This window comes from Camelus bactrianus, chromosome 3, assembly GCF_048773025.1.
Source record: "Camelus bactrianus isolate YW-2024 breed Bactrian camel chromosome 3, ASM4877302v1, whole genome shotgun sequence".
NCBI classification, from domain to species: Eukaryota; Metazoa; Chordata; class Mammalia; order Artiodactyla; family Camelidae; genus Camelus; species Camelus bactrianus.
Genome location: NC_133541.1, coordinates 91,615,671 through 91,630,327, shown reverse-complemented (window position 1 = coordinate 91,630,327; position 14,657 = coordinate 91,615,671). Strand labels below are relative to the sequence as shown.

At 36.5% G+C, this 14,657-nt stretch overlaps 1 protein-coding gene across 1 annotated transcript in view; it reads right to left on the bottom strand.

Annotated features, from left to right (window-relative positions):
• Nucleotides 1-14,657, bottom strand: part of ADAMTS19 (ADAM metallopeptidase with thrombospondin type 1 motif 19) — a 222,728-nt gene that overhangs the window by 62,071 nt on the left and 146,000 nt on the right. The window contains exons 14-16 of the mRNA XM_045507852.2: nucleotides 13,964-14,091; nucleotides 9,930-10,050; nucleotides 2,540-2,620 (exon numbers count right to left, since the gene is read on the bottom strand). Coding sequence (XP_045363808.2) covers nucleotides 2,540-2,620; nucleotides 9,930-10,050; nucleotides 13,964-14,091 — 330 coding nt within the window. The remainder of the gene's footprint in view (nucleotides 1-2,539; nucleotides 2,621-9,929; nucleotides 10,051-13,963; nucleotides 14,092-14,657) is intronic.

Genomic DNA, 14,657 nt, shown 5'->3' with positions numbered 1-14,657 from the left:
TTGTGTATGACATGATACTACATATAGGAAATCCTGAATATGCCAGCAAAAAACTATTAGAACTAATACACGAATTCAGTAAAGTAGCAGGATACAAACTACACAGAAATCCGTTGCATTTCTATACACTAATAACAGAAAATGAAAATAAGAAAACAACCCCATTTAAAATTGCATCAAAAAGAATGAAATATCCAGAATAAATCTAATCAAGGAGGTTTTAGGAATAAATCTAGTAAAGGAGGCAGAAGATTTGTACTTGGAAAACTATAAGGTATTAATGAGAGAAATTGACAAAAAGCAGTGGAAAGATAGACCATGCTCAAAGATTGGAAGAATCTACATTGTTAAAATGACCATACTACCCAAGGCAATCAACAGATTTAATGCAATCCGTATCAAAATACCAATGGCATTTTTCAAAGAACTAGGGCAAATAATTCTAAAATTTATGTGGAAACACAAAAGACCCTAAATAGCCAATGCAATCTTAAAAAAATAACAAAGCTGGAGGTACCACATTCCCTCTTTTCAAACTATATTACATAGCTACAGTAATCAAAACAGCCTGGTACTGGTAAAAAGACAGACAAATAGATGAATGGAACAGTATAGAGAGTCTAGAAATAAATCCATGCTTATGTGGTCCATTAATCTATGACAAAGGAGGCAAGATCATACAATCGAGGAACAAGACTCTTCAACAAATAGTGTTGAGAGAACTAGACAGCTACATGTATAACAATCAAACTGGACTACTTTCTCATACTCTATACAGGAATAAACTCAAAATGGATTAAAGACTTAAATGTAAGAACTGAAACCACTAACCTCCTAGAAGAAAACATAGGCAGTATGCTATTTGACAGTCTTAGTGATATTTTGGGGGGTATATCTCCTCAGGAAAGGGAATTAAAAAGTAAAAATAAACAAATGGGACTAGGTAAAATCAAAGCTTCTGCACAGCAAAGGAAACTATCAACAAAATGAAAAGGAAGCCTACTGTACGGGAGAAGATACTTGCAAATGATACATCCTATGAAAAGTTAGTATCCAAAATATACAAACAACTCACGTAACTCAACATCAAAAAAACTCAAACAACTCAATTGAAAAAAGGGCAGAGGACTTGAGAAATTTTTCCAAAAAGACATTCAGATGGCCAACAGGCACATGAAAAGATGCACAAGATTGGTAATCATCAAGGAAATGAAAATCAAAACCACAATAAGATATCACCTCACATCTGTCAGAACAGTTATCACCAAAAAGACAACAAATAACAAGTGTTGGCCAGGATTCAGAGAAAAGGAAATCCTCATGTACTGTTGATGGGATTGTAAATTGGCATGGCCATACAGAAAACAGTATGGAGGCTCCTCAAAAAATTAAACACAGACCTTCCACATGATCCAGCAATTTCACAAAAACACTGATTCAGAAAGATATAAGCAGTCCAATGTTCACTGTGGCATTATTTACAATAAGCCAAGGTATGGAAGCAACCTAAGTGCCCATCAGTAGATGAATGGATAAAGAAGATGTGGTATGCATACACAATAGAATATTACTCATTCACTAAAAGAAAAGGCAATCTTGCCGTTTGTAACAAATGTTTGGATCTAGAGGGTATGATGCTAAGTGAAATAAGTCAGATAGAGAAAGACAAATACTATATGATGTGGAGTCTAAAAAACAAAATAAGCAAACAAGCGAAACAAAAAGAAACTCTTAAATACAGAGAACAAACGGGTGAATGTCAGAGGGTGCAGGGTGCACAAAATAGGTGAAAGGTACTAAGAGGTAAAAAACTCCAGTAATGAAATAAAGAAGCCATGGTCATGTCATACCTAGCAAAAGGAAGGCGGTCAATAATATTGCAATGACTTTGTTGGGGAAAGATGGCTACTAGACCTACTGTGGTGATCATTTCATAACGTATGCAAATGTCAAAGCACATTGCCTGAAACCAATACAATATTGTAAGTCAACTTCTTCAGTTACAATTTTTTAAAATACCTTCTTCATAAATAAGTACACCTGAAGTGAAGCAAAAGAGAGCAACACCTCCCATTAAAAACATCAAATCCTTCTAGTATACAGAAATTTTTTTTGAGGGTTCCACAAGATTTCCTAGTTCTAAAGCAATCACTATATAGATACACACACATTTATATATGCATTTGCAATGCAATAAACATGAATATCTGGACATTCACGTGTGTGTAAATAGGAAATATATGTGCAATATATGAAATAAAGCGTCCCCAAGTCCTCCACTGAGTGTTTGTTCCTGAACATAGACAAACATGTGGAAGTAATTTATAACCCCTCAAAATACATAACCAGATTGCTTTTGCTCCTAGGAAGTCCCTGGGAGGGAGGGAAAGAAATTCCTACTTGATATGGCAAGAAGTGCTTCCCAGGAAATTCAAACGTGTGACTAGAAACACACTGACATCCTAGCCACCACAGAAGTCTCAGGGCAGGGCAGCCAGGCTTGAACTTGGCTGGGCTCTGAGTCTGTAACACAGGTTACCTAGGTAGCTGTGTGCTGGCTTCTCCTCCACGACCTTGATTCTTCTTGCTCCCGCAGGTATCACCAGCACTTCTACATAACCTGTAAGAGTCAATAAGACATGAGATACATCTCGAGTTCTTTGAATTTTTCTTTTCTTAATTGACTTGCCCTCTTTTTCTTTTGGTTTTTGCTATGCTATTTCAATACCTATATAAAGAAAAAAATGTACGTATAAAAGCTGCCATAATTTCCAACGGAGAAGTTTCCTGGAAAGATGTTGAGAATACAGCAAAGAGGCAACTGTATTCTCAGTGAAAAAGCTCCCTGATATCTCATGAATTATGAGGGGAGAAAAAAGTAAATTGGGACAGCCCAGTTAGAAACACAGTGAATCTTGGAACAAAGCAAGCAACCTCGAATTCTGTTCATGGCACTCCTTTAAGTTAGCGAGTGTGGGAAGGAGGAAATGCAGCTGGAGAGCACACAGCTGCGGGCATCTGGCCCCTGGAGCAGCTGAGTGTAGGACCAGAGAGACCAAACACTCCCTGAGGAGATTAACAAAGCGTTTTGCAACTGAGTCTGGAGACAAGTAAGTGTAAGGCCACACCAAGCAATCTGTGTCACCCTGGAAGGTGTCAGACAGCTAGAAGCAAGACACACTGAGGTGTTTCTCAGAAAAGGTTTTTCAGCAGGCATTAGGGATGTATGAAATGCTTGAAGTGAAATAAGGTAAGACAAAGTTGGAAGAGAAGGCGTGCAGAAAAAGTCAAAATCAAGACTTCACTTGGTGGAGAATAGTGACAGAGTAGATGCCAACTTGTGGCCAAATACATATGATTTAAAATTATATTAAAATAATATTTAATATTCTTCTTAGTATTTCTGTGTAGCTCCTTCTAGCCCTGACACAAGTCTAATTTGAAAGCTAGTTTTTAAAAGGTACAACAGCTAATCCCAGCGTTGTCTCCCATTGATCAATTATTCAAACCTGAAACTATTTACAGTTATTTGGTGTATACCAAAAAGGTAGCAGACACCCCACCCGGTGGAATCAGAGGCTTGTGTTTTTCAAATCATAATTTCCATTAGTGAATACTACTTACACAATTTAACCATTTCTAGTAACAACAAACCACACAAGCACTAGCATTTTGTTATGTGGACAAAATATGCAGCAATGAAAACAGAAACAAACGCTTACTGCCTATTTGTATAGAAGAAACGTAAGAGAGTCTGTGTACTCAGTGAGCACAAATATCTTACATAAAAGCGAGTTAAATAAAACTTCCAAAATTATGTCAAAAAGATCACATGCAAAATAATATGGTTAATTCCCTGCTGAAAAACAGAAACCAATGTTCTTTAAGTGTCCTCCTTCTCTGATCAAACCACTGTTCAGAAGTTTCCCCGCTAGTTTTAGCTCATAGAAGTGGGATTTCTTTCCTTTTAAATGGTGATATACATTACTCATGTTTGAGAAAACACTGGCATTAGCAGGAATCACAGTGATTTGGAGGAGAGGACATTTCATATAATCAAGGAAAGTGTCACAAAGGAAACAGATGAACTGTCCCTGAAGAATGGATAGGATTTGGATACAAAGCTGACCCCTGAACAACATGTGGGTTAAGGGTACCAACCCTTCCAGTAGTAAAAAAAAAAAAAAAAAAAAAAAAAAAAAAGAGTTTAATTAATAGCCAGCCCTCTGTATAAGTGGTTTCTCTGTATCTGCGGTTTGGCACCCACAGATTCAAATAGCTGCAGGTCGATTGTGTGCCACTGTAGTATTTAGTTATTAAAAAAAAAAAATCCAAACGACAACCTATGGAATGGGAGAAAATTTATGCAAACGATGAAACCAACAAAGGCTTGATCTCCAGAATATATAAGCAGCTCATACGACTTAATAAGAAAAAAACAAACAACCCAATCCAAAAATGGGCAGAAGACCTAAACAAGCAATTCTCCAAGGAAGAAATACAAATGATCAATAGGCACATGAAAAAATTCTCAATTTCACTAATTATCAGAGAAATGCAAACCAAAACTATGATGAGGTATCACCTCACACCAGTCAGAATGGCCATCATTCAAAAGTCCACAAATGACAAATGCTGGCGAGGCTGTGGAGAAAAGGGAACCCTCCTACACTGCTGGTGGGAATGCAGTTTGGTGCAGCCACTGTGGAAAACAGTATGGAGATTTCTCAAAAGACTAGGAATAGACTTACCATAGGACCCAGGAATCCCACTCCTGGGCTTCTATCCAGAAGGAACCCTACTTCAAAATGACACCTGCACCCCAATGTTCACAGCAGCACTATTTACAATAGCCAAGACACGGAAACAGCCTAAATGTCCATCAACAGATGACTAGATAAAGAAGATGTGGTATATTTAGACAATGGAATACTATTCAGCTATAAAAATGACAACATAACACCATTTGCAGCAACATGGATGTCCCTGGAGAATGTCATTCTAAGTGAAGTAAGCCAGAAAGAGAAAGAAAAATACCATATGAGATCGCTCATATGTGGAATCTAAAACAAACAAAAAATGAACATAAACACAAAACAGAAACAGACTCACAGACATAGAATACAAACTTGTGGTTGCCAAGGGGGCGGGGGCGGGGGTTGGAAGAGATAGACTGGGATTTCAAAATTGTAGAATAGATAAACAAGATTATACTGTATAGCACAGGGAAATATATACATGATCTTGTAGTAGCTCACGGTGAAAAAAAATGTGACAATGAATATATGCATGTTCACATATAATTGAAAAATTGTGCTCTACACTGGAATTTGATACAACATTGTAAAATACCTGTAACTCAATAAAAAAAGTTAAAAAAAATTCCACATATAAATAGACCCATGTTGTTGAAACCTTTGTTATTCAAGTGTCAACTGTATTTAGAAAAAGAACGAGTTCACTGCATGCAAAGAAAAGTAACGTAGTAAGTGATATTTTTAGTAGCACATAAAATAATTCTGACAGAATGAGAAGATGGCTCTATTAAGAGAGTTTAAACACATGCCCAGGACACTGAATGTATCAGTCTGAAGCTACTGAACATTCTACAGCAACGAACTTGGTAATTAGATACCGGTTTGGAGAGGCTTTGTCTGACAGGAGTGCACAGGATACCCAGCCACACAGCTGTGGGTGCCAGTGTCAGGAAGCTAATATAAAACTCCAGGAGTGCTAGAGCCTAAGGTAGAAAATCCAGAAGGCATTGTGGAGAAAAAAAATTCTGAATTTGAGAACCAATACAAAGTGGGGAAATAAACACTGAACACACAATGCTTTATTATTACTTATGTGAGAATGGGACCATCATGTACTGAAACACAAAGTCAAGTTTGGGTAATAATCTAATAAATCTGGCTTTGCAATTTGTATTTAACAAATCGGTATAACATCTAGTAAAAATATCCAGTAAAATCTCTGGAACATCTGGAACTTCAGGAAAAGGTTGTGCTATTGAAGTAACTCTGTGAGGCAGTAATTTAAGCCAAGGAGTAAGTGGAGAAAATTAAGAGAGAGGAGACATCAAGGATTCAACCTTGGTGACAGTTTTTTTAACAGAGAGATGGAAAAAAAAATTCAGGAAAGAATATAAAGAAGGAATCACGATAAGGTGGAAATTGGGTGATTTGGGTGTAGTGGGATCTCCTGGATTAGATTATTTTAAGAAGAGTTGTAGGTCAAGGGTATAAAAAGCTGTACAGACATGAGAGAGAAAGGTGACTAAGGAGTTCACGTGTCACAATCAAGAGGCACTGCTCACCTCTGGGCAAATAAATTTAGGAAAGTGTTTGGAGAAGATGCTAGATTTCAGGATGTTAAAATGGCAGAGAAGAAAGAGAAAAGCAGAGGGAGTAACTGTAAATTTCTGTTTGAGTTTAACAGTAAACTCAGAGGGATGCTGTATTTTAGCACAAGAGTTATATCCAAGTTTATGGCTCAATCTAGAGCAGCTCTCTATTACTCAACTGAAATGACCTGGAGGACAGTGAGTTAGACTGAGTTTAAAGAAGAAAGAGAGGAAGAAAAATATTAAGCAAAGACACTGGAAGAGGGATAGCCAAAGGCTGGGGCTCTAGATATTTTTCATAAGCCACTTTAAATAAGCCATTTAGCACACTTGGGAAGGCATATTTATAAAAGAAGTAAGTAGAGGAGTGGCTATTGCCAAGCTTAGAAGTTGAAATACAGCCTATGTCAATGTCATAAACTTGACCCTCACCTTGGACAGTTTACTTTGTATGTAGGAACGTCCTATTTTATAACCAGTAATCCGCTTCTTAATCAGCCTTCTTAAAATGCCAACAGCAATCATTATCTTCATGGTAGTAATAATGCTAAATGCTGCATTTTGAGCAGCTGCTATGTGCTAGTCACTATTACAGATAATTTATGTAAATCATTACATTTAGCCATAATGATATCATCCAAAGCAGATATTTAATAGATTAACGGCCTCTTTCAAGACCGCCTTGTCGCTAATGAGCTGACCCAACCAAGCTCTGAACTCAGATCTGATTCCACTCTCCGCTTCCAGCTGTGGCTCCCTGCTGCTATTTCACAGAGTAGAACACATCGCACTATGACTAAGGCTGTGGCGCACATACAAATAAAAAGTCTAAGAGCATGTGTTCCTTATACAGGATTAGTATCATCATCGCTTGTACTAAGAATAACAGACTTTATGCCCACCTTCTTCTAAGTGTATACTGATAACTATATAGTTCCACAACTGGCCAAATACACAAGTTACCTTTAAAAAGCCCCTAAAAAATTATCCGACGGCCAGGCAAGTTACAAGGAAAGACATGATAAATGCACTAAGGAAAAAAAAAATCTCTCTTCTTATTTTCTAGCTCCAACAAAAATGATTTAGCAAACTCTAAATAGAGCACAGGGACTGAAAACACCCACATGTGTCTGCACATGTGTTACTCATACAATATATACAGAGTGCATGGCCAACTGGATCAAATAAGGCTGCAATTCCTTTAAGAGATTCTAGGAAGTCCATAAACTGTAAGGATAAAATTGTCTCAAGAGAAATGAATACAACATTCCTAAAGTCACAAGTAGATGAAGCCCAAGATAAATTAAGGACTCATACAGATTTTTGTTTTGTAAAGTTCTTAACATGGTAATGTTTCATTATTAATTAAATTAACAAATGTTAATGGATCACACACTATGCTGGCCATTGGGAATATGGCACTGAGCAAAAATAGCCATGATATTTTTCCTCACTGATCTGATAGTCTAGTGGGAAAGAAAAGACCAATGAGTGTAACATGACAAAATTACAATACAGCTGAACTGTCCAAATACAGACACGGTAAACATCAGTAAACTAATCAGTGATAGGAGATGGAGGTTGTTCAGGGAGTGCTTCCCTGAAGAAAGGACATTTGAACTGAGATCTAACTGATGTCCAGGAATTAACCCAGCAAAGCTAAGAGGAAGCTCACAGAACCGTATTTTTAAATGCAAGGTGCTGGAGGAAGCACGGTCAGCTTGAGCATCTGTAACAAATCTGGTGGCTGCAGCTTAGGGAAGGAAAGAGACCTTGATCTGAAATGATGTCAGAGAGCAAGTAGGAACAGCACCAGGCAGGAACAACACTTTGGCCTTATGTCCAAGTTAAGAATTCTAGTCTCTTCCCTGTGAGCAATGTATAGTTAGTCTCTGGCATATGGTCACATTTTAGACATTTTCCAAATAACAGATGCCATTAATGTAGCTTACAAACAGACTAATGAACAGAAGTAGACATTAAAGTGCAACAAAAACAAAGGAGGTTTGAAGTAGGAACCTGGGAGAAAACGTATCCACAAAACAGCAGTCAGAATAAACACCACGTCACTGATTTTTAACTGGTATTTCTGTTTTCCCTGCTTAGTGGAAAAGTGAAGTGTTGTTACAATTAAAAAAAGATATCAGTGCTAAATGCGCATCAGTATTCTACAGTTCCCTGCTTCCAGGCATATTAAGTAACTATGTAAGACTATTCTTCAAAAATTCTAGTATCCTTCAATCTCTTCAGTCTTTCAGACTTCATCTGAACTTCTGCACTTAAAAACTTCTCCCGTCACAATCAGGCTGAAAAGCTTATTATAACTGCACCTCTTATTTGAAAGTCTGGGAGCCTGCTACAGCTTAGTCTGACTTTTCTAAATGAGTTCGGACAGATTTTGACTTGTAGGACCTGTCACCTTTTTTCACAGCTTTGGCGACTGAGATTTTGATCTACAATTTACCCTGGGCTTTAGTTATTTTTAGGCCTCAAGTTCTTTGAGCTCACTTATCTTTTATTCTGCTGGGGCCTAGGAAAAGACTGTATTCAACTTTAGAGGGCTGTGTCTAATTTTCTTCTCTGAAGGACTTTTTAAAAATCAGAATGAACTCAGTCTTCTTGATTATTTAAATACAAATGGCTTACTCCTTGTATTAAAACAAATATATATTTTCCGGTCTGGTCTTCTGGTGTTTGAACAAGGAAGAAATTTAAAACAGGAAAAAGGTGATGTATGTAATGTAAGCATACTAACGATAACAAAAAATAATCATAAATACTAAGTTCAAAAGAAAGATGTCCAGGTAAGACATTACTGTAAACACAGAAATGTTTGCTTCTTCCCAGTAACCATGAGGGCCTGAGTAGAAAGCATTTTCTGTATATAAAGCATACTTGTGGGTCATTATATTTCTGCACAGATAATATCACTTTTTGTTGTGATTCACTTTGAAATTCACACTATATAGATCATCGTCAGTTCATCCTCGTATCCCCTGAGTATCAGTATTTAGAGATGAGGAAAGAAGAGAAAAGAAAATGAGTTCCCACCATTAATACGTCTGGAACATCAGCCCACATCTTTTGACTCCCTGTTACAGTTCCCAACATGCCACACTGCCATAGACTCCTGTTTTCAAAAATTTATTCACTTCAAATTTAGTAAAAATATTAAGAAAAAATAAAGAAAGTGGAATGCTGAAGACTTGAAGACTAAAACTCTCAATAGTTGCTTCAGGCTGTTACAAATCATTATTCTCTGTTAGACATCATAGTTTGCATTGGAGGATAAGTCCGTAGAAACCTGATAACATTAGCCAATGCAAATTAGATTTTTCCCTTGCTACTCCAATTTATTAAATGCACAACAGATGACTTCATACGCTCAGTGTTGGGAAATGGGCTTGTTAGAATTTCTGGCTCATATCACATGTATTGTATGTCATCACGAAAAATCACTCAATATCCATTACAAAAGTTTTCAACAGAATCAGAACTGGAATTTCTAAGTCAAGTTCAATGTTATCTTTGCCCCCAAAGATTGTTTATGTGATTAACTTTGAAAAAATTAAAAAATAATTACCTGCTCCTCTGGTGTGATTAAAGTCTCCCTTAATGATTTTGCACGATTTCCCATTGCCATTGCACACACCACAATGATCTTCCCTTGCAAGAGACCCTAATAAACCATCACAGCCAACTTTCTGCAGCAAGAGAAAGACAGTACACAATAAAGTGAGTTTTTTTCTTTCTTTTTAACCACGATTTAGGATAAATCAAGTCTATGCAAACCAGACATATTTATTTGACAAACTAGTAAAACATCCTCCTGTCTGGTGCAAACTAACACAGCAAGTTCACGTCAAATATTATCATCTGTAAAGTGACTAAATGGTAGTATAGTGGTAAGAGTACTTTTCTTATATTAAGAATTAAATGATATCCTAAACCAATTTGGAAAAATATTATTGAGACAAATGCAATTTACATAAATCCCAAAGGCAATCACATTTCTGTTCAATATAACATGATTAATCTAATTCATTTTACTCAACACAGAAGAGATCTACTTCATCATACGGATGGTTTCCCTTCTCACATGGTTGCAAAGCAAATGCTGAGTATTAAACATTAACGTTGTGAAAACCAAACATAAATGTTTACATTCACAACAGTTCACGAAGAAACTGCTATCCCCATCTTCTTTGGCATCTAGTATACGAATGAGTAAAAACTGCTTCAAGAAAATAGGAACAGTAGGATAATTAATTTTTATATGTTTCCAGAAGAACTTTGTTACTAAGAATCTTACCAGATTGAATCATTGCCTCTTTTCTAGTGAATTAAAAAATTAAATTTTCTAGTCTCTCACTGTTTAGAAAATATGGTATCTTGCAAAGTTGTGCATACTTAAAGGGAAGAATTTAATATGTCAATACCATCAGAAATAAATGGTAGAATTACACCATTACCCCAATTAAGAAGAATCTGCAATAGAGATTGATGATGCATTCATTCATAACAAGGTATATTATTTAAATACATTTTTAAAATATTCAATAAAACAGAAACAAAATCAAGGTCTTTTTCTGAGGTTGGTATTGATGGTGTTGAGGTGGGGGAAGAAGCGGATTATAAAATGCAGCTGCAGGAGGAATATCCTGAGAAAGCTAAAATCGCATTAAATCTGCATAATACAGCAGCCTTTCCTTTTGTCAAGGGAGGGTACATACCAGTGTCAAGAAGCAGACAAAACAATGCATTAGTGCAAAACTCTGATCAGCAAATCAAGGTTGATTCAGGGAGAAGTAAAGAGACTGTCTCTAGATGAAAAAGGTGGCCATCACAGGAAATTCTCAAAATACAACAAAGGTATGGCAGCAGTTTACTAAGCAGGAGCCATGAAAAGACCTGGGAGTGCTGGGGTAAAGAAAAAAAAAAAAAAATCTCTCCATCATGTACAAATGAGGAGAAAACTTAGAGAGGAAGCACAGAGTGGTTCTGAAATGATAAAAGGCACCTCTATTTCTATCCCTAGTATCTAGCTTGTTTCTTGGCAAATACAATAAACCCAATAAATAGTAGTTAAGTGACCGAATGCATTAGTATCTAGTTGTTCCTTAGTTATTTCGAACCTTTGTAACTGGGATAATACAAATTCGTAAATCTAAAATAAAAGCCAGGGGTAGACAAAATGGCAAGGCTCAATAATCATGTGTTTTAAAATAAGAGTCAAAAAATAAGATTTCATACTCTGTAATTGGTAGTCTCAAGTACCCACACTTACCAAAATATGCTCACATAACTCCAAAAACGGAGGATAAATGACTCTGGAAAGACTATGCCATTTAACTGGTGGCAAGTACCTGAAGTACCACTGGTGGGATGGAGATGGGTGGGTAACGTGATAAAACAGAGCAGAGCTTTCTCTATCCTTTTCCAGGACAGGAAAGCCAGGGAGCTAATTGGGTCACCAGGAGAAAGCTGTCTATTTTTAATTGCCCTCCTAGGTCCATTCACAGAGTTTAGAATTCTACATTCAGCTTTGATGCTGTATATTTTGTGATAAAACAACTCTAGCCAAATCCAATACACAGAGGGTAGTCAGAAAGGAAAAAAAAATGATGTTTTTAATTATAGTGAAAGACTGAATGAAGCATTTTAGTGAAAAAGCCAGAATCTTGAAGTATTCCAATGCTGTCAGAAGTCACAATCCATTTCACAGAACTTTAAATAATTATAATCATCTGATTCATGTAATACTTAAGCAGAATTTTTTGTTTTTGTTGCTGTTGTTTTAATTTCTAGCTAAAGACTCAAAAAAAGACCTGGCTTACACAATACTGTTAAGTAAAGAACATCCCAATTTATGCTATTGTATTTGGCATATAGAGTTAGGAAGACAATTTCTTTTGAAAAATAAATTCATTTAAGAGATATACTAATCTGAAAGATTCACATAAAATGATGAAATAAAGACAAAAGTTTTAATTGTACAACAGTTTTGAAAACAAATATGTATAGGTAAATACTTGCAATGATTTTTTTTTACAGACATGAAAAATTATATTTCAGGTTACTGTCATATTCTGTTAAAGAATAAAGGAAATTCATATGTAATTATAAAACTGTTTCTTATGCCAATTGTACTTCATGATTCTGTGTGTTAAACTTTATAGCATGCTGGCAAAATACAGAATCTAAGAACTGGTAAAGCATTTAAGTTTCATGTTGTTTCCAAGTTTCTCCTCTACTGGACGACAGATTGATCCATCCACAGCTTATAACTGTTTTCAAATTTTGGTGCATGTGTACACGTGTGTGTGTGTGTGTGTGTGTGTGTGTGCGCGCGCACGCGTGCACGGTGAGATGTGCCTTTTGTGGAAAAAAAATTCTCATCAAATTTTTCAAAGAGTGCATCGCACAAAAAGTCTATGACCATTGGCCTGACCATTTCACTTTATACGTTAGTTAATGGTTGCATACATATTTTAAATGATTCTCCCAAGAACACAGTTTCCTAGTGGCGGCCATGGATTCAGTGCGGCTCCGCTCACGTGTCTCATTCATTACTAAAGGATTTACATATTTTTCTCCCATGTCTGGGAAATTTATTGCCTGATAGCTCTTAGCCATCAGCCCATTTCTTTAAAGGCCTAGCCCAAACAAAACTTCCTTTCCCAAGGTCACCTTCCCTTCCTGGGACAGCTTGTATCCAAACACTAGCTGATACTGGGGGTAAAAGGGCTTGGCTTCCTCACTCCAAATGAGGACAACTCTGAAGAGGGTTCCCAGCTTCAATGCCCCCACAAGGTCAGCTGAGGGCTTGCTGCGACGATACCCTGCCCAATTTCCCCCTGGGCCCACTCCTGCCTCCTTCCCCTACTCTACACATATATTGATTATGAAAAACTTGACATTCAACTCCCTGAATATTAATCTTCCAGGGGAAACCCACTCAAGAAAGTGGTAGACCTGTAACTAGCAACTTCTAAACCTTAGCCTTTGATCTTTCCACTACACTATTCATATTCATTTGAACAAGATGTCTACTTTTCTAATGATAAATAAAGAGCACATGAATGATACAATAGATGGAGATTACTTAAAAAAAAAGAATAGAAAGGCAAATGAAATGTTTAAGTATAATAAAAATTGAATATATACTTAAAAATCAGTTGATGCAAGAATGTTGAAAATACTTTAACATTAACTGAGCAGTAGGATTATTGCCTTTATAGGTTTTTGCCACATGGCTTGATCTTGGACACAAGACATGGACAAATGGAGTGCTTGAGTTTTTGGTCTGGAATGTTTTGATATAAAATGCCTAAAGTGTCACAATTTCAGACCTGTAACGTGTACACTGCAGAATAAAATTCTTAAGTTTTTTTAGCTAGTAATGGATATGACAGATTTTCTAGTCCAAACCCTCCATTTTACAGATGAAGAAATGGAGTTTCAAAGTAGATCAGACTTGCTGAAGACAACCACTGAGTCAGGACTACATTCTAATCTTTTGAATCTTAGTGCAGAGCTTCCCATGATACTGCGCAGCTGCTCAGTGTCCCACAATCCTCCCTCAGCACATACGTTCTCCCTTTTGGAACGTCTTACCTGACACCGGCCATTTGCACAGATATCTGATCCCTGATATCCACAAGAAGTTCCATCCATCACTTTTTCTGATAGAAGAACAGGCTGTTCTTTTCCAACAGGAGAGCAAAATAAGGCACATGGTTTTTCTACGCACAGAGTGGATAAAAAGATGAGCAAATATTACTCCATAAATATTTTTACCTCAAGCTTTATTTTTCAGAAGAGCTGTAAGTACACAACAGAATCTGAGTTCACTGAATAATGTAATACTAGAGTAGATAATACTAAAGTGTTATTATGGGTAGTAAATGAGATGATGCCTGGGAAAAATAGGTATCCAATGAATATTAATTTCCTTCTTAAGAATGACGTCTTCAAATTATTTAAAAAATGTTTCACTTATTATTTTCTGGCACTAAACCTCAACCACACAGAAATCAAGCATTCTTCCTGAAAAGTATTTTGCATGCTCCCATTTTTTTCCCCATATTTTTTGGCATGAATGCCTTATTTTAAGTACATATCAGAATTCTGCCTATTTAAGATTTACTTTATTCATGAAGCCTTTCTTGACATCTTACTTCTAAATTCCAATACAGTAATTTTCAGTCCTATGCATTCGGCATCTTCTAATTGAAAAATTACTAAAGGGAGAAAGAACAGCTTGTAAGATGAACAATTCTTATAAGATTTTCCTTTACAAGGATGTTTG